At 27.2% G+C, this 19,608-nt stretch overlaps 6 protein-coding genes across 11 annotated transcripts; 3 read left to right on the plus strand and 3 right to left on the minus strand.

The window, feature by feature from the left end:
- The first annotated feature begins 98 nt into the window (after nt 1-98).
- Nucleotides 99-5,863, plus strand: LOC126914027 (centaurin-gamma-1A). The gene is made up of 13 exons (XM_050717445.1): nt 99-679; nt 847-1,079; nt 1,227-1,368; nt 1,478-1,609; nt 1,810-1,967; nt 2,034-2,179; nt 2,252-2,450; nt 2,523-2,625; nt 2,708-2,935; nt 3,015-3,132; nt 3,324-3,536; nt 3,617-3,761; nt 3,849-5,863. Exons 1-13 carry the CDS (start codon nt 514-516, stop codon nt 4,023-4,025), a joined length of 2,160 nt encoding a protein of 719 aa, XP_050573402.1. The 5' UTR covers nt 99-513; the 3' UTR covers nt 4,026-5,863.
- LOC126914036 (protein zwilch homolog) lies at nt 4,429-8,095 on the minus strand. 2 transcript variants are annotated; one of them, XM_050717473.1, is made up of 12 exons: nt 7,604-8,095; nt 7,480-7,531; nt 7,282-7,417; nt 6,967-7,201; nt 6,736-6,897; nt 6,497-6,670; nt 6,209-6,413; nt 6,052-6,131; nt 5,675-5,913; nt 5,032-5,256; nt 4,773-4,885; nt 4,429-4,697 (listed from the first exon to the last, which is right to left on the minus strand). In XM_050717473.1, exons 1-12 carry the CDS (start codon nt 7,730-7,732, stop codon nt 4,627-4,629), a joined length of 1,821 nt encoding a protein of 606 aa, XP_050573430.1. In that variant the 5' UTR covers nt 7,733-8,095; the 3' UTR covers nt 4,429-4,626. The 2 variants fall into 2 exon arrangements, with proteins under 2 accessions (XP_050573430.1, XP_050573429.1); XM_050717472.1 differs by having other exon boundaries at nt 4,429-4,885.
- Nucleotides 8,096-8,121: 26 nt separating this feature from the next.
- On the plus strand, nt 8,122-12,835 carry LOC126914037 (leucine-rich repeat protein soc-2 homolog). Its single transcript, XM_050717474.1, has one exon. It carries the CDS (start codon nt 8,255-8,257, stop codon nt 10,085-10,087), a length of 1,833 nt encoding a protein of 610 aa, XP_050573431.1. The 5' UTR covers nt 8,122-8,254; the 3' UTR covers nt 10,088-12,835.
- A 44-nt stretch (nt 12,836-12,879) lies between these two features.
- LOC126914079 (uncharacterized) lies at nt 12,880-14,384 on the minus strand. 2 transcript variants are annotated; one of them, XM_050717558.1, is made up of 4 exons: nt 14,290-14,384; nt 13,857-14,209; nt 13,426-13,763; nt 12,880-13,342 (listed from the first exon to the last, which is right to left on the minus strand). In XM_050717558.1, the coding sequence occupies exons 2-4, from the start codon at nt 14,040-14,042 to the stop codon at nt 13,105-13,107; spliced, it is 762 nt and encodes a 253-aa protein (XP_050573515.1). In that variant the 5' UTR covers nt 14,043-14,209; nt 14,290-14,384; the 3' UTR covers nt 12,880-13,104. The 2 variants fall into 2 exon arrangements, with proteins under 2 accessions (XP_050573515.1, XP_050573516.1); XM_050717559.1 differs by lacking the exon at nt 14,290-14,384 and having other exon boundaries at nt 12,880-13,325; nt 13,857-14,181.
- Nucleotides 13,895-15,670, plus strand: LOC126914089 (zinc finger CCHC domain-containing protein 10-like). 4 transcript variants are annotated; one of them, XM_050717581.1, is made up of 3 exons: nt 13,895-14,024; nt 14,701-14,831; nt 14,917-15,670. In XM_050717581.1, the coding sequence occupies exons 2-3, from the start codon at nt 14,725-14,727 to the stop codon at nt 15,200-15,202; spliced, it is 393 nt and encodes a 130-aa protein (XP_050573538.1). In that variant the 5' UTR covers nt 13,895-14,024; nt 14,701-14,724; the 3' UTR covers nt 15,203-15,670. The 4 variants fall into 4 exon arrangements, with proteins under 4 accessions (XP_050573538.1, XP_050573535.1, XP_050573536.1 ...); XM_050717578.1 differs by having other exon boundaries at nt 13,901-14,024; nt 14,682-14,831; XM_050717579.1 differs by lacking the exon at nt 13,895-14,024 and adding an exon at nt 14,353-14,531.
- Nucleotides 15,557-19,558, minus strand: LOC126914012 (DNA replication licensing factor Mcm2). Its single transcript, XM_050717411.1, has 15 exons — nt 19,430-19,558; nt 19,113-19,285; nt 18,870-19,033; nt 18,708-18,790; nt 18,446-18,628; nt 18,160-18,371; nt 17,892-18,084; nt 17,608-17,811; nt 17,306-17,537; nt 16,986-17,236; nt 16,767-16,931; nt 16,381-16,680; nt 16,127-16,309; nt 15,887-16,042; nt 15,557-15,812 (listed from the first exon to the last, which is right to left on the minus strand). The coding sequence occupies exons 1-15, from the start codon at nt 19,430-19,432 to the stop codon at nt 15,684-15,686; spliced, it is 2,631 nt and encodes an 876-aa protein (XP_050573368.1). The 5' UTR covers nt 19,433-19,558; the 3' UTR covers nt 15,557-15,683.
- Nucleotides 19,559-19,608: the final 50 nt, after the last annotated feature.

The raw sequence follows: 19,608 nt of genomic DNA on the forward strand, positions 1-19,608 counted from the left end.
TTTTTCTTGTAAATAAAAATAGATTGCACTGTAATTACATTCAATTGCATTCTGCAACGGTACCTAACATTTATTGGTTGGCAATGTAGGCCTTCATACACTTTTTGGACGACAGATCTATAAAACCATGAACGTAATGAAGTCTCATATAAGCTTTACGTAAAAAGAATATTTTAACAGCGTATAACATTTTTTATAAAAGAAGCCAAGTCTTGCAATATAATTGATTTACAAGTATTAAATCTAATAACTTTATCTTGGCAATTTGACAGTACGTTCTGTATTTGTTTCCCAAAAAGGTGGGGTTGCTTTATGCAGAGTGCCAAATAACCTGTTTTGTACATCCAATAATGTTGATAAATAGCCAAATTTGACATGTGTTACATGATAACAGATAAGTTTCAATTCTTGAAAACATGTGGAAATATTTTAATCGTTGACTCGAATACAATACAGTTCGAGGCTGTATCAGTAATGTGATTTCGAAAAGTAATTTTAAGAAATTTTAAGAAAATGACAACTGAGCAAAGTGCGCACGATCATTCCCTTGCAATTAGACAAGAAATACAACGTTTCGAAAGTGTTCATCCATCAATTTACGCTATTTATGACTTAATAGATCTGATATCTGATACACACATTGCAAAACAAATCCGCGAACATGTTGTTGCAATTGAAGGTATGATACTTATTGCAAAAAAAAGTAATATATATATTTTCTTATTTTTAATATTTTTAATATTTTAATATTTCTTTATTTTAATATTTCTAAATATATTTTTTTATATAATAATAAGCAAGTTATTATTTTTTTAATTACTATGAATTAAAATCTTTTGTTAATAGATTCATTTGTCAATAGTCATGAGTGGACATTGGCTAGAGATGTTCCAGAATTACATTTGGGAATTATTGGTTCATCTGACTCAGGGAAATCTGCTTTAGTTCATAGATATTTAACTGGTTCATTTATGCATGAAGAATCTCCAGAAGGTGGTCGCTTTAAAAAGGAAGTCTTTATCAATGATCAGAGTTATCTCTTGCTAATTAGAGATGAGGGTGGTGTACCAGAGTCACAAGTACACAATAATATATTATATATATAATTATCATATAGATGTACATATGTGTATTTATGTATACATATGTTAAAAAACATATTATGCATATTATTGTGATAATATTCTTTACTTAATAACATTTAACACAGGCATCACTTATTTCAGTTTTCTGCTTGGATAGATGCTTTATTACTTGTATTTAGTTTAGAGAGTGAGGAAAGTTTCTCAATAGTTTGCAGTTTTTATAACAGAATGTGTTCATTTCGAAATATGTCAGAAGTACCAAAAATACTAGTAGGAGTTCAAGGTAATACTTATACATAATTATAAAAATATTTCTTGTTACATGAATTTCTTACACATTATAATGTACACTAATATATTTTGTATTAAATCATGTTTATTACATTATTTAGATTCAATTAATGATTCTAATCCCCGGGTTATAAAGGATGGTAGACCACGAAAATTGGCATGTGACTTGAGGTGTCCTTATTATGAAACATGTGCTATTTATGGTTTGAATGTTGAAAGGGTATTTCAAGATGGTAAATAGTTTAGAACAATTCCCAATGTTGCATGCAAATTTAGTTTTATTACAGAATAGTTCATAATGTAATAGTTTGTTTGTATTAAATTCACAGCATGCATAAATATCATTCATTTTTTATTGTATTCTTTCTTACATCATTACTATTATACTGCAGTGAATTTGATAAATATTTTGAGAGTATTCTGAACATTACAGTATGTCAAAAAATTATACAACATATATCTGCAAAACATTATCGATGTAATGGACAACAAGCAATAGACAATGAAACAAAGTATCCTGTTCCAATGATTGCCAAAAATACACAACTTCTGACCAAAGAAATGGAAGCAACAAATTCGTCAAAATTAAACGTAAGTTATTCTCTTCTTTCAATGTACTGAATTAAAAAATTTGTGTAACAATTTATATTTGTCCAGGTATCTGATAAAGATGAAGATTCTAGTAGATCATTTCATCATAGTTCTACCCAAAATGATTCTGGAATAATGGGTGACAATTTTCATAATGCACAGAATCAACATGGAGATTTTAGATCCTCAATATTAACACCAACCACTATCAGGTTTAATTTTTGTAATATATAATTTTTTTTAATTACGGAAAAAATTTGTCTTATTCAAATTTTATTATATAGGAAATTTAGAAGAAAGTCTAATATATTTACTCCATCAAAAAAGGAAAAATATAACATGGGTGAGATGGGTGTTGGTAGGGAAATACCTGTTAAACAAGGATACTTATTTAAACGCAGTAGTAAATCTTTAAAAGAATGGAAAAAGAAATATGTTACATTATTGGAAGATGGTCGTTTAACTTATCATTCCAGCTTACATGTAATTGTATCGTAATTTAATATTTTTATAAACATTGTGCATTATGTTTAAGAAATTTACATATGTTTCCAGGATTATATGAATGATACTAATGGTAAAGAAATATTATTACAATATGTGACTGTAAAAGTGCCTGGAAAAACGCCTAAAGGTTCTAAATCATCCAATGCTCAAGGTGCTTAAATATTTATTTGAATCATCCTACATTCTATATTGTAAACAACTTGATTTCATTTTATGTGTATCTTAATTTACAGAAGATAGTTTTGAATTTTCTATCATTTCATTAGAAAATAAGACATGGCATTTTGAAGCAAATAATGCTGAAGACAGAGATAGTTGGATTTCTGCTATAGAACAACAGATATTATCGAGTTTACAAAATAGCGATGGTGATAAAAAAAACGAAACTGATGCTTTCAAAATGCATTGTATAAAGAACAAAGTATCAGGAAATGATGCTTGTGTAGATTGTGGTGTACCTAGTAAGTAGTTCACTTCTAAATTTATTAGAGAAGTCTTTTTGATTTTATTCCTTATATTCAATTTATAATCGTATTTTAGATCCGGACTGGGCTAGTTTAAACTTAGGTGTATTAATGTGCATTGAATGCTCAGGAATACACAGAAATTTAGGTTCACACATATCAAAAGTTAGATCTTTAGACTTGGATGATTGGTCGTAAGTGCGATAGCTACTTATTTTATCGTTTCAATTTTTCAATCTATGTAATAATGAATACAGCAAAAATAATAATTTTATTAATAAATGATTTGTTCTTGAACATATAATTATATAAGTGTATATCATTAGTATTGCATGTGAACTATGCATGTATATACAGCATAAAATAGCCTTGACATTAATTTTAGCGCAGGTCAGTTAAGTGTAATGTTAGCCCTTGGTAATGATATAGCAAATAATGTTTGGGAATATTGTCTAAATGGGAAGCAGAAACCAAATTCAGATTCTCCTAGAGAAGAGAAGGAACAATGGATCAGATGGAAATATGAAGACAAACTCTTTTTACCACCGATTAATCCGAACATTTCTTTAGGGAAGCTGCTTATTGATTCGGTTTGCCGGTAAATATTTTTAGACTTTCGGACGAGTTGTATTGTTATAAATAATTGTTGGATGATTTGTTGTATTAAATGTAATGTAGGGGTGATATGAGAGCATTTACATTATGCTTAGCCAGATGTAGTTATGAAGATATCAATATGCCTGTCAGTATGGAAGACTTAAGAACGCCTTTGCATTTGGCTTGTGCCACAGGAAATTTAGCTATGGCACAACTTCTAATATGGGTGTGTATTTACTCTTGACGGATTAAAGTATATATGCATATGTTATAAAAATCATATAAGTACTTGTATATTATTGAATAATTACAGCATAAAGCAAATCCACAAAACTTAGACCACGAAGGGCGTACGTGTATGTCGTATGTACGAGCACTCGAAAGAACGCTTGACAATTCATCAGATTCTATGGAAATGCAGAAGCTTCTTGAAGTACTTGAACAAGCTAGTATTTCTGGAGTAGATGATGTAGAAACTTCTCAGTATTAAAATTGTTTATGTTATGTACTTATTGCATGGACGGTCATGCTTTAATTAATGGCTTAGAGTTGATATAATTTTTATCATTAATAGTACTGATACTTATAAAGACAACCAAAGTATGTTAAATGGATTCAAAGCATAAAACGGTCTATTTCTATAATATAGAAGACTTACATTGTATGTAACAGTATATATCTTTTTAATGATGGCTATAAAGTTCATAAAAAATTTGACCAGATATTTTAACGAATATAACATACTTTGCATATATATTTGTACATTGAAGAGTAGTTTGAATTAAAAGTATAATTCATACTATATATATATATATTTAACAAGGTTTAGGTCAGTGAAAGTATTGTCTAATAGTAAATTGGAGTGTACATTATCAATGACTGAGAGTACAAACACTCATAAATCTAGTTATATTTATACACTGAATACATTTTAATGTATTTGAAAAATGCTTTTATAACTTTTATTTTATTAATTATAAATTAAACATATAATTACCTCGCAATATAATCGGATTACTTTTAATACCTGACCAAATAAAGTTCTAAATTTTGCTTGTTTTATTTTGTCAAAGTATGTTGAAATCATTATTTTATTTAATTTTATTAGATGAAAACATTGTTTTGAGCACATAATATCCTTCACCTATTATACTTGAATCGTCTAAAAAAAATGTTAGGAACAATTTCATGCATGTAAGTATTATCTTAAATATTATATTATTTATAAGAATTTTACCTAATGGATATATACTTGTTGGAAAAATCGGTAACTGACTATAGTATTTAATTGTCTTTAGTTTTCTCAATTTAGACTGAGATGAAAGTGAAATTCTTCTCACACTCGGAATTCTGAAAGCAACATATAATATATATTTATATGAAATTTATATTCATATAAATTTAAATTTATAATATGTATTATTATATTAATATAAATATATATTAAATTCGTTATATGAAAACGATATGATTTACTAAATTATTATTAAACTTACTCATGTAAATGTTGCACTGCTGAGATGGGAAGAGGAGTTGTCAAAGTATAAATTTTGTTTTGATGTAAATCACAACTTTGTATTGGCGATTTTTCACTGACATACTGTTTGAATACACAACCAAATAAAATTCTTAAATCATCACTTGAACATTCTAAATTATCTTGTATTAGTAATATAAATTCCAAGGATATGTGAATTTGTACCAAATATAATAATTTTTTTCTAAAAACACATACAACACATATTTGCGTTGGTCGACTACATAAAGTATTCAAGCTGTTTTCTCGGAAACCTCAACAGATATTGACTAATTCCTTTTTTTGATTTCAATGGTACAGGAGGACTTTTTCTGTTATAATTATTTAATTATGCAAAATGATGCAAAATACTTCAAGTAAATGCTATTTAGTTTCATAAAAGGTATGTAAATGGACAAATATTAATATGGCATGTCACTTTTAAAAAATAAAGAGTCTTAGCAACCTTAACAGTTGTATTAGAAAAATCTATTGTTCCTAAAATAATCAGTCCTCGTGTAATTTAAAAAAAAAAGTATTAGTCAATATCTGCTATGGTTTCTGAGAAAACAGATTGTGATATATATAATGTAATGCAATATTAATAACTTCATTATACATACCTATAGGTATCAATTGTAAATTCATTACAAGATATCTTTTTTAATTTTTGTTGAATATCATGCAATTCACCAAATCTTGCATTTGCTAAAATGCATATGTAATCTCTGCACAGCTTTTCAAAGCCCATGTCTATAACATATTCTAATGGTAAACTACCTGATAATAAATGTGAAATTACTTTCTCCTGATGTGGATTAGTAATAATCTTTGCAAACCTTGTTGAATTTGTATAATTAACCTAATTATATATATATTATATTATGTATATATATATATATATAATGTAAATATATATATATATATATTAATCATATTAAATATGATCATATTTAATACAAAAAGTAAAATTAATTTTCTTTTTAAATATTAGTATTACCTGTGGCAAACAATCATTCACTAGAATTTTATCAAGCACTATATGAATGCATTTTATCATTTCAAAGTAACTTGAATTCTCTGTAAGCATTAATATTATTTTAAATATACAGGTACAAATTTACTTTTACATTATTATAAAGATAACATATACTCACTTATTAACAGTTCCCATAAAAAGTCTGTAAAATCCAAATTGTGTCTAAATGGAAGACTCTGAATATATTGATGAATTTTTGTATCATTTTCTAAATTTTCTTCATTTGAAAAATTAATTTTGTGTTTCTCAATATCACTAGAATGTCTAAAGCTGTAATCTCCATTTAACAAAAGATTTAAATTGTTCAATATATTATCATGCTCCTATTTTAAATAATCATCAAAATGACATTATTAAATCTTTGGAATGGTACATAAATATCTCAGATACAAAAATTTTTGGATACCTCTTTATATGGATTTATAAAATTATGTGGAAATTCCAAGGGAATTGTATTATAATGAGAATCTATATTCTTTGTATGACCTTCTATCATACACAAATATTGATTTAACAATAATAATTGTTTCCATAATTCTTTTAAAGGAGTATTATTTGAATTTGTAGTAACTTGAACAATCTAAATAAAACATGAATTAATTAAAGAAGAAATATGTTCAATTCATTATAATTAATTAATGTTACCAAATTATTTTTGGATGTTCTTGTAGGTGTACATGATAAACTACAAGTATGTATTTCTACACTTAGACTCCCTTCGAAGTTACTTTTTATATTATTATGTTTGTCAATCATTTCCTCTTTTGTTCCAAATAAATCAAAAGTACTAAATGCAGAGACAGCAATCTACATACATGAATAAAATTATGTTATAAATATTATGTATAGATTATTAAAAAGGATGATAATACTAACATCTTGTTTAGATGCATCTGATAGCTCCAAATGATTCTGAAACATTTTAGAAGAAGAGTTTTTAACAGTTTCAAAAGTTTCAATACCATCAAAACAAGCTTCTATGGTGGTAAACCATTCTCCTTCGATTGTTGTACCTAACAACCTGCTTTTCTTATGATCCTTGCCATCGCAAAGTGCAAATATTGGTGGAAAGGAATCATTTATAAATTCAATGCATATATTCAATGCAATGCTAAAATAAAATCACGCTGTTACTGTTACTAATTATATTTACCACAAGAAATATCTTTTATGTAATTCTTATAAGTTTACCATGCTTCTGTTCTACTTAGTGGTAGGTATTTTTCTTCCTCTTTATACCAATTTTGCTTTGTCAAAATTGTGCTATCCTCAAAATCATCTTCTCCTCCAAATGAATACTTCAAAGGCGATCCAGTAAGGTCAAATTCTAAAATAATCAAGTAGCTTCTATAACACGAATAAAAAAATTTTATTGTATAAAAAACTTACGTGTTTCATCAATATCGGTACATTCTGAATGATTATTAGTAGATTCAGAAGCCTGATAAAATAACAGAGAATATGTTTACTAAAATAATCCTTTTTCTAAAATGGTAACAATTATGCAACATACTTCTTTATACAGAATAAAATACGGTATATCTTTGAACTCTGGAAAAATACGATTTACATATGACAAACAAATTTTATCTACTTTTACAAGAGGATCTAACTTTTTTCGCAATAATTCAAGTTCAAACATTGTGATAATTATTTGTAATTCAGACTTGAACTACAGTTTATTCAATTTTATCTCATAAAATCGTTCCAAAAATATTTGAATTGCAATTTTAAACGTTTGAAATATTGTGTCCAAGAAGACATCATGATTTAATATCATTTAAGCTATATTTCTATGTGTTATTGTACATTGGATACTAAAAATCCCAAATTTCAATTTGTAAACTTGATATTCGAATAATTTTAAATATGTGATGTCTATCTATTATAAATATAATTATTATTCAGAATATAATGCATTTGAGAAAAATATGTATAACACATATGATATATCGAAAGATAATGTTTAGCTGATTTTTGGAACGGTATTCAGGTATTCGTTGTTCGTCTAATCCTCGGACAGCCGTTTCGCGTTTGCGCTACTTGCAGTGGATGACATCGATATGTCAATACTTGTAAAGTACAAAATCTTGAAAAAGAGTATGATGTCGTAAAAATAGGAGATACTCAGAAAATAATCATAGTTACGTATAGTGATTAGGTTATGAAAAAGTCGAATAAATATTGGACAGGTGTGGGTAACATTTCAACAGTGTGTTTGTCCGAGGTGAAGAGGGACCGTGAGGACCTCGAAGACAGTGTTCCGAACTTTTACATGAAGGAACAAGATATTCCTGAATATTTGGAAGGCTGTGGTTTAACCACCTGTACAGCCGGCGACATGCCTGAGGATGTGGATGTCCTACGGGATAATAAAGAGCAAACGAAAGAAAAAAAATTGTCGTCCGCGTCCATAGCAGGACCAGACACTAAAAAAACAGTAACTGTCAAACACCCGGAATCGAATAAACCGAAGCCAACTACAAAGAAAGGGAAACCGATACAAGCCGATTTAGATGTTTCTAAAGAATTTACCAGATGTAAAGAAGAATGCTTAGAGCGCCTGGATTTAAGTAAATCGAATATTACTCATCTACCTAGTACGGTACGGGACTTGACGCATTTAGTTGAGTTTTATCTCTACGGTAATAAACTCGTTACGTTGCCGCCAGAAATTGGTTGCCTTGGAAATTTGGAAACATTAGCTTTGAGTGAAAATTCTTTGACAAGTTTACCAAATACGTTAGAGAATTTGAAATCTTTAAGAGTCCTTGATTTAAGGCACAACAAACTGAGCGAAATACCCGATGTCGTATATAAACTGACGAATCTCACAACATTATTTTTACGCTTCAATCGAGTCCGATATGTAAGTGATAATATAAGAAATTTGACAAATTTGACAATGCTGAGTCTGAGAGAGAATAAAATCAGAGAACTTCCTGCTGGTATCGGTAAATTAGTCAATTTGATAACATTTGATGTTTCCCATAATCATTTGGAACATTTACCTGAAGAAATTGGGAACTGTGTCCAGTTGTCTACACTTGATTTACAACACAATGAGCTTTTGGATATTCCAGATACAATCGGAAGATTAGTCTTATTAACAAGATTAGGACTTAGATATAATAGATTAACTAGTATTCCAAAGTCCTTGGCAAATTGTAAATTAATGGATGAATTTAGTGTAGAAGGAAACCAAGTATCTCAATTACCAGATGGACTGCTTGCAAGTCTTTCAGATTTGACAACAATCACATTGTCCAGGAATGCTTTTACTGCATATCCATCAGGAGGACCAGCTCAGTTTACAAACGTTTATTCCATCAATCTAGAACACAACAAAATAGATAAAATACCATATGGTATTTTTTCTAGAGCAAAGAACCTTGCAAAGTTAAACATGAAAGAAAATCAATTGACTGCTTTGCCATTAGATATTGGGACATGGGTCAATATGGTTGAATTAAATTTAGGTACAAATCAACTTACAAAAATTCCTGATGATATCCAATGCCTTCAAAATTTAGAAGTCTTAATACTTTCTAATAACTTATTGAAACGTATTCCTGCCAGCATAGCGAACTTGCGTAAACTCAGGGTGTTAGATCTTGAAGAAAATAAAATTGAATCTTTACCTAATGAAATTGGTTTCCTAAGGGACTTGCAGAAGCTAATCTTACAGTCTAATCAGGTAACTTCTTTGCCAAGAGCAATTGGTCATTTAACAAATTTAACATATTTAAGCGTTGGAGAAAACAATCTAAATTATTTACCTGAAGAAATTGGTACACTAGAAAATTTAGATTCACTTTATGTAAATGATAATGCTAACTTACACAATTTACCATTTGAATTAGCTTTATGCACAAATCTCAGTATTATGTCAATTGAAAATTGTCCACTTTCTCAAATACCACCAGAAATAGTAGCAGGGGGACCTTCTTTAGTTATTCAGTTTTTAAAAATGCAAGGACCTTATAGATCCATGTAACAAAATTAAAAAAATTATTTCTGATATGATTTAGATGTCGATTCTTAGTAAGAATGATACAAATGATATTTGATACTAATATCTATTAATACTACATTCTCACTGTAATGATCTCACATCAACAAAAATTATATAAATTATGGATATATAATATATGAAAATGTGCATATATTTGTATTCTCATAACATGAATAATAACTAATCACATGTCTGCGATACATTCTCGATATGAAAAAAAGAAACATATATAAATAAATTATGAAATTGGTGCTGACTTGGAAATATGCACAACCGCTAATAAAGCTATAAGAAAATAAATTCATGATAAAATATTTTAGATATAGTAATGACATAAATTGTACTCATACTTTATTAATATATATAGTTCATATTTCATACATTTATTTTGTTTATTTTATGTATATTATTTATCAATATTATAAAATATAATGTATTTTAATTTTCTTGCAATATATTGTTTTACATTATATTATGCATTACAGTTATCTTGTAACTTCAAAGATACATTAAGTTCACAGTTTCTTACAGACAGGTACATAGATATCATTTTTGGAGATATAATTATTATTTTCAAGATTTACTATATAGTAAACTACAATGGAGTGAGATAATATTATTCAATTGAAGAAATACAATTAAGAATCGGCATCAATGATTTTATATTTCAGTTACTGCTATCCATTGCCATACAAACAAAATATTTTAACAAAAGAATTAAAATTATTTTTAATGATAAGTTTACCTTGTATTATAGCGTGAAAGTAGATATTGTGTTAGTTATTTTATGTTATACCACAGGAGCTTCAGTTTTGAGAGGTTTCACAAGAAAACACTCTTCCAAAAGGCAAAAAAATCTATTTATAATCATTTAGCATACTGTAATGAATAACGTATTATTTTTTTATTTCTAAGACTAAATGTAAACAATCTTATATTTAAATATTCTAAATAATTATAAAAAAATATTTTTTTCACATTTGTTAAATAAGTTGCAATATTCAGTGGCAATTATAATATACATTTACTTATACTTGTATATGTTTACAGAAAAGTTAAAAATTCTGACATTTTAAAATAATTAACTGTAATAATTAGTGCAATTATGATTTTTAATTGAGTCATTAGTATGCTCTCATCAGATGAAGGAGCTGCCAAACAACCATACTATTATCTAGTTTTAATATTATATTATTGTAAGATCATTTTTTGCTGAGTTCCATATGTGCTTCTGATGTCATTTAAAAAGGCAAGTATTTTTATTATTAGTAAAATTTTCGTATTTTTTCTGCACTGGAATATAGTGCCAATATCAATTACAAATAATTATATCATAATTGATCGCATTATTGAATATGGTGAATTGTATACAAACTTATATGTATATGTATATATGTATGTTTTATATTGGATTCATAATTGTAACAGTTGATTGGATTTTATTTATAGCCAACAATATATTGATTTTTAAAACATGTTACAGATTCTTACACTCATACACCTGATACTACCTGTTTTTCTTAGAAACTAATAAATGCAATCATAAAAATTTGATTTATAATCTATTTTACTATGCAATGGCTGTGCAATAAGAAATTAAATAATTAGCACAATTTTAATTGTATTAATTGTATAACTCAAAATAATATTATATTAATATATTGTAAGTTATATATATAGCAAACAGATATTTTTTATTCTTTAGTTAGTGTTATTTCAATATATCGAAAACATTGACTATATGCTTGTTAGTAAACAAAGATTATAGGTATTGAAACATTGTTGTGTATGATGTAAGTGAACAGTAGTATTCATAGATTCTACTTCAATTTTTTTAAGTTATAATATTTTGTAAATGAAAATGTAAAATTATTATTTTTGAGAATTATGGAAACATATAAAACATAGAATGGAACTTAGCAAACTTTTAATTATAATTAAGAGAAAGTATGTCTATTCTGTAACTGCTCGTTGACATAAATGTATGATTTGTTATGTGTCTATTTACACAATTTTTCTACACTAGTTATGTTTCAACTATAATATAATGTAATGTATTTGCATTAAACTTTGTCTTTCAAACTTCTACAACTTGTCTATAAAATAAAGACAGATAATAATATTGTATAAATAAGACTTTACCAAACTTCATGTTAAAAATCTTTTCTTTATGCAATGTCAAATTTTGTAGATCATATCAATAATAAGTTTTATGCTATTAATAACTTTCAAATTAATTGAAATTAATTAAATATTAATGTCAATTTATAAATTTCATGTCAAATTGCTTATCTTTGTGTTATAAACAATAATAGTTGTGTATATAATTTACAAAATATATTCATTCATCTTCCTTACTAAAAAACAAAATGTTGCAATTGAAATATCATTTTCTTTTAACAGTATATACTTGTGTATGTTTAACACACAGTGAAATATTAAATAAGTATCAGAGTATATCTAAGAGTTGCCAAAAAGAGTGCTATAATACAAATTGTTGTGATAAACTGTTCAACAGTTTTAAAATACATAAGTAATACTATAGTATGATTGAAAAATGATTAAATTTGTATGAAAATGAAATGAATTACTTCTCAAATTATAATCTTGTTGAATAGTCTATCAGGTGCGACATTACGTATATATAATTTTGAAATGATATTATTGTAATTCAATGTATATGAATATATAGGATGCTGTATATTTCTAAATATATAAATATAACATAAACATTGTGGGACTGATTTTATTCAAATTATTGTTTAATACTGAAATTAACTTATAAAATACTTTATTATATATATTAGTAATTTCCGCAATATTGTAATTACACTATATTATTTTTACGAAATGAAATACTTCTACGAATACATTAATTCATTTCTCTCATCCTGAATTTCTTACATTTTTTTTTTCATATTTAAGAGAAATAAGACTTCGTGTTTTCATAATAAATCTTCCGAACTTTACATTATGTTTAATGTTATCACACTGCAATTTTAAATATGATACAATGAAAAATATAATTTCATATAATAAGTAATAGCTATATTATATACTTCTTTAGATTCTTCAATAATTTTAGATGGAGAAACAATATTTTCAGTCAAAGCACTACCGCAAAAATTAGATTTTTGGAACAATTTTCTTGCACTCGTAAATTCTTTCATCATACTTGTACCTAATTTCCGATTTATCATTGTATTGTATACATTTTTCCCTGAAGTAATTATTAATCTAAAATTAATATACGTCAATATAAGTCGCTCTTTTTTATTGAACATAGTAAAGGTAATATCTATAAATATTAATAATAATACCTTATAAGTTGTAATATCTCTTCCGAAAAAGATTTTAGATCATCTAAAGTAGATTCATAATATTTTAAATCGGTTTCTGTATTTTTGTTACGAATGAGTATTATTTCCTTATTGGTAATATCAATTTCATTTTTTAATTTTAATACTTTATTACACATATCAACTTTGTTTAAATTTTCACCAATCACAGTGTTATATTTACATTTGTGAAGTTCGTCTACTTTTGTAATATGAGAATTTTGATTAAAAATAGAATTAAAATTATGCCTTAAAGAAAAATTCCAAATTTCGTTACAAAATTCATCTTCTGTAACCCATACTTTGCAATTTATATTATCCTTTAAAGTAAAACAATGTCAAAATAAATGTAGAAGATATATGATGTATATATACATATTTAACAAACAGTTCTAGATTTATTAATAATTTACCAAGTCTTTATATCTTTCTTTGAGTATTTCTTTTTTAAGTCGTAGCGTATTAGTTTTTGTATTTAAAGTACCTCTAATAATCTTTAGTTCTGTACTCTTATTGACGTATTTCATTAAATGTAAATCGTATTTTTCATTATTTCGAGACGTCATGATTTTCATGAATATGTATGTATACATATACATATTAATTCATAAGACAAATACATTAACAGTCATTAAATTTTTTTATATAATTTCCTTTAAAATATTGTCCATATTCTTCTAAGGATTTACAACCATCGATTAAGAATATTATTTTTCTTAAAAGATATATTTCAAAATACTTGCTTACTATAATTTATTTATTAAATCTATAAAAAGCCACTGACTAATATTAAATATATAAAATTAAAAAATTTTATATATATTTTTTTCACTTTATGATACTTACTATATATGACTCGTGATTGGTAATTTCCGTTAAACATTTCCAAATAACCTACCAAAAGCAATTACATTTTGTGTTATGGCGTGTTGGAAGCTTATTCAGTAAAGTAACCTATTTTGCATGTAAACAAACTTCGTTAAAAATTGTATTGGTCATCGAATATAAGTTATTAACGGATTAAATATAACAAAGTATGAATATAAATATAATATGAGTTCAAGCGGTTTGAAAGTGTTAAAGAAAAAGTTAGTATAAAATTAAAATATTTTTATGATTTCTTTACTCCTCAATTATTTTAGTAATATGTTTCTCATGAAAATGCTATAATGGAAGAATAACGGATGCATAATAGTATATAATTATAATTGATTTATACCACTTTATAACATTTACAGTAATTCTTGCCCACAAAAGGTACGATGCCAAAAATGTCTGGAAATGGGACATTGGAGTTACGAATGTAAGGGAAAACGAAAATATTTACACAGATCTTCACGTACATCGCAATTAAAGAGAGCCTTACAGAAGCAACAAGAATCTAATGGGTAAATTTGTAAAAACATGATTAAATTATTAAGTTTCAAGACAAAAAATCTTAATGCTAATGAGAATCGTATGCCATATTTACAGTGAAGACCATAAAAAGGAAGTGAAGAAAAGTCGTTTACAAAAAAAAATGAAAGAAGATCCTAGTAGTTCTAGTAATACAAATTCTAGTGCTGATAGCAGTAGTTCCAGTAGTAGTAACGATAGCAGCAGTAGTAGTTCATCTTCAGACAGTGAATCAGATTCTAGTGATAGTGTTTCCAGTAGCAGTGGTAGCAGCAGCAGTAGTAGTAGCAGCAGTAATAGTAGCAGTAGTAAAAATAGCAATCATTCTAACAATTTTCTATTTTCAAAAAGACATTCTAAATAAACAATTTTAGATAAAAAATAAAAAAACCTTATGATAAGCATATTCATTTTTTAAATATTTATGAAGTACTCTCTTTTTCTTTGTTCATTCAAATATAATAAATGTGCATACAATAATTTCATTGTAAAAAACTGAGATATTTAAAGTACTTATATGTAACATATTTTAAATAATAATTTATATATCGCGGCTTGTAATAGAATTTTATTATTTATATTATGATACCAATACCCTCCTAATTATATCAGGTATTTGTAAGTAAAAAAGATCATAATTTTGTACTAATGACTTTTTCATAGATTAAGAAATATTTATTATAAAATCAAAAGCGCGGAATATAAATGTTAAGAAATTAAAAAAAAATAATTTTTTATTGAACTATTACATCAAAATATAATTCACTGTAAAAGTTTATGTTTATATAACAAATATCACGTTGTAAATAAAATTATGATTTTATTCTGACAATTTTTGTGTTTCATTAGTCATCAATTCCTTCAGGAAGTGTTTGTATTATTACTTTTCTCTTTGCATCATAAAGGAAATTATTTGATTTGAAAATCTCACTTTCATAGAATGGATGAAGATTGCATATATCAATTTGTCTAGCCTAAAATAAAATAAGTACAAGATTTTAGTACAAGGTTTGTGGACTTATAGGAGAAGAAATGAAATAATCCATACCCGATCCAATAAGTCTTTTTCTGAAACTTCAATCGTTGTAATACGATTTCCGTGTATCGCTTTTTGAAACGCTAAAGTATCTAATGTAAGCTGCCTAAGTATATAATACAGAAGTTCACTGTGATCTTTGTTATATGACAGATATTTCTGGAATGTCTAGAAAATAATAGAATATTTATTATAGTTTCAATAAAATCATTGTGTACGCATATGTATTCATAATCATATTCACGATCATACCTGGCGCATACTTTTCATTACTGAATATTTCTGTGTATCAACAAAACTATCAAGCATCATTCTGATAGCAAGATTAATATCACCTTCTTGAACGTGATCACGTAAATGCATTTTAGCACTTGCTTCGGCCATACGTATAATACTTTCTATATGTCGTACAGTAATTGGTAAACTTCCAGTGGCCTATTAGGATGAAGTTTATATTATTATACTTTGAAAATTTTTGTAAAAATTTATGAATGTTTTTAACTTACCAAACTTTCTTGTCTTAATTGGCTGTATAATTTTGCTACCTTATCTTGATCAATATTTGTTAATTTAGGATGAATGTTTTGTCGCACATAAACTATGTATTTTTTTAAAAGATCTTGTGGAATAGATATATCATTTGTCTTTTCTTGTGTTGATGTTACTTTTCCTGTATTTGATGGGTGATGTCTGATATGAGAATTCACAACAAATTTAGCCAAATGCCGGTCTTGCATAGGATCTATTTCATCTTTTACTACACAAAGAATATCAAAACGAGACAAAATCGGTTCTGATAAATCCACCTATGTAAAAAAATTATATAAATATAACTTATGATATATAATACATAAAATAAAATAAAAATATACTTCCTCATCTTATATCTTACATTTTCTGAAAATGTCATACTAGCATCATATCTGCCTCCAATGGGATTGGATGCAGCTATTACTGAACATCTAGCATTAAGTGATGTAACAATTCCCACTTTTGAAATAGAAATACTTTGTTGTTCCATAGCTTCGTGAATAGATGTTCTATCTTGATCATTCATCTAGAAATACAATAATAATTATATTTTATCACAAGCATTTCATACAAAATGTACCTTATCGAATTCATCAATAAGACAGATTCCATTGTCGGCAAGGACTAAGGCACCAGCTTCTAATGTCCATTCCCGAGTAGTTGGCGACCTTCTTACAAAAGCAGTCAATCCCACAGCTGAAGCTCCTTGACCTGTTGCAAATACTGATCTTGGTGCAATTTTTTCAACATACTTCAAAAATTGAGATTTAGCTGTTCCTGGATCTCCACATAATAACACATTAATATCTCCTCTTACTTTATGTTTGTTACCTATGTAAATATAAGACTTTTATTGAATAGTCTTGAATACTCTTCAAATATATCTAGAAATGAAAATACCAGGATTTTTTGATTCGCCTCCAAATATTGCTAAAGCTAAAGCTCTTTTTATATATTCGTGACCATAAATTGAAGGCGCAATACTTGCGACAATGCGATCAAAAATTCGATGATCTTTACTTAAATTAATGATACTAGAAATATCTTCTTCGGTTAAGGATTCTACAATTTCTTTCGAATCTTTTACTTGTAAATGATTAGCAAGAAGGACCGTTGCAAATACAGGAAAACCCTTAAATACAAAATTAATAATAATTAATAAATATAAAATTTTTAAATAATCATACGTAAATATCTTTTACCTGTTCTGTGTTCAAGGAACCATCATAATTATTCGTATAAATAGCGGTAACGTCTACTTCATCTCCAGGTTTACAGCGATCGCAGAGATCTGATAAAAGAATACATTCTTTGCTTCTGGGTATTCTCCCTGCGGGAATTTTGCCTGGTGATTCTTGAATTGTAATTTTTTGATAGTTTCTGTATATTGTTTGTTCCATGTTAATCTGTAATTAGTATTACTATATTTATAGAATGAATATATTATTTATATATAAGTAAGATTATATTTAATATTTGAACTTACCATAAAAGGTCCAATGCTTTGACATTCAGGGCACGAGCCAGGCTTAACTTCAGTGTTTTGATGCTGTACAAAAGGACCAAGTACATATCCACACTTTGTACAGTCATATTTTACAACAGACAATTGTGGTAGTACTCCTGTGGTTGCAGTAACAACTCCTAGAGTACGTACTAATTGGTTCAAATGTAATTTCCTAATTTTCACCATAAATATTATGTTATATTTTTGAAGAGTGAAACATTTTTGTTGATACATAATTACGTTTTACCTAAATGTACGAATTTCTTCTATTAATGGCAGTTCTGATATTCTGACATGAATTTCACCAGTAACTCTTTCATAGCTGGGAAATATATTTAGTACTAGTTCCTTTGCAACTTCATCAAATATTTCTAACATTTGAAATGGAGCTTCTGGTAGAAAATAAGCCAAAACATGTTCTTTACTAGCAAGGATAGGGAACTCCACAACAAAGCTAGACTATTAAAAAATAATATAAATATCTTTTATGTCTTATATGAGCATTATTACGATTAATAATACAAAAATATTACTTGATTACTCTCGCACATGTGACGAATTCGTTCTTTGTACATATATTGTCCTTTTGAATTAGTATGTGTACGAAGAAAACTTTTAAAACGATTTGAGATTTCAGTTTTTGGTCCTAACATAGACACCCACTCTTTAACTGAATGACCTTTTGTATCTTCCAAATTCTCAATAGATTCAATCATCTAGAATGAAAATTAATATAGTTATATAACATAATAAAATAAATTGTGCAATAGAACAAAAAGCAAACAAAATACTTACCTCTGTGTCTTCTATCTCACCTACTGCTGCTTTTTCAGCCATACGCCTTTTACGGGCATGTGTTTCTTCTTCATCACTCTCATCTTGAATATTTAAAATCTATGTTGTATGATACATTTGCAAAGTATATATTAATTATATTATTACAATACTAAAATATACCATAAAGTAAATATCTATCATCTCTAATAATTCCTGCAGCTCTGTCTCTTTTAAGCATAATGGCTTCAGCAACTGCACGTTCTCCTTGAGACATTTCTGAGTACTCTTCATCATCCACTACATCTGGATCATATCTATCTAATGCTGGCATTGGACGATAATCACTGAAATAAAAATATATTGTCCAAAATCCAATGTTACATATATCTTATCTAGTATATGAAAAAATGAAAAAAACTTTACGCTTCCATGTTATCTCCAAATAATTCTTCTCCTTCTTCTTCTTCTTCTTCCTGATTAACATCATTGTCATTACCAAGTAAATCTGCTTCGTCTTCAAATGGTTCATCTATTTCTGGTGCAGGAGATGTCATTGCCTCTGTATGTCTATCAGAGCGTGCTGGGCTACTAGAATCCTAAAAAATATATAAACCAGAATAAAAAATAAATGAATTCGAAGATTTAGGAAAATGATACCAAAAATAATAGGATACAATGAAAAGAATATATTAGAAAGGAATTTAATTATTTTTACAGATTTTTTATTTCTAATATCTTACCATTACACTTGTATTAAAAGAATCGGGATGACGGTTAAATAAATTTTTGAATAAAAATGTAAAGTAGATTTGAAGTATCACTTTTTCGGTTCCAAGACTCAAACCAAAAGGTAGGAATTGGCGGGAATTTCTTTTAGGGATACTGTTTTGTCATGCCAACAATTCTTCACAAATAACTA

Source organism: Bombus affinis, chromosome 3 (assembly GCF_024516045.1).
Source record: "Bombus affinis isolate iyBomAffi1 chromosome 3, iyBomAffi1.2, whole genome shotgun sequence".
NCBI lineage: Eukaryota > Metazoa > Arthropoda > Insecta > Hymenoptera > Apidae > Bombus > Bombus affinis.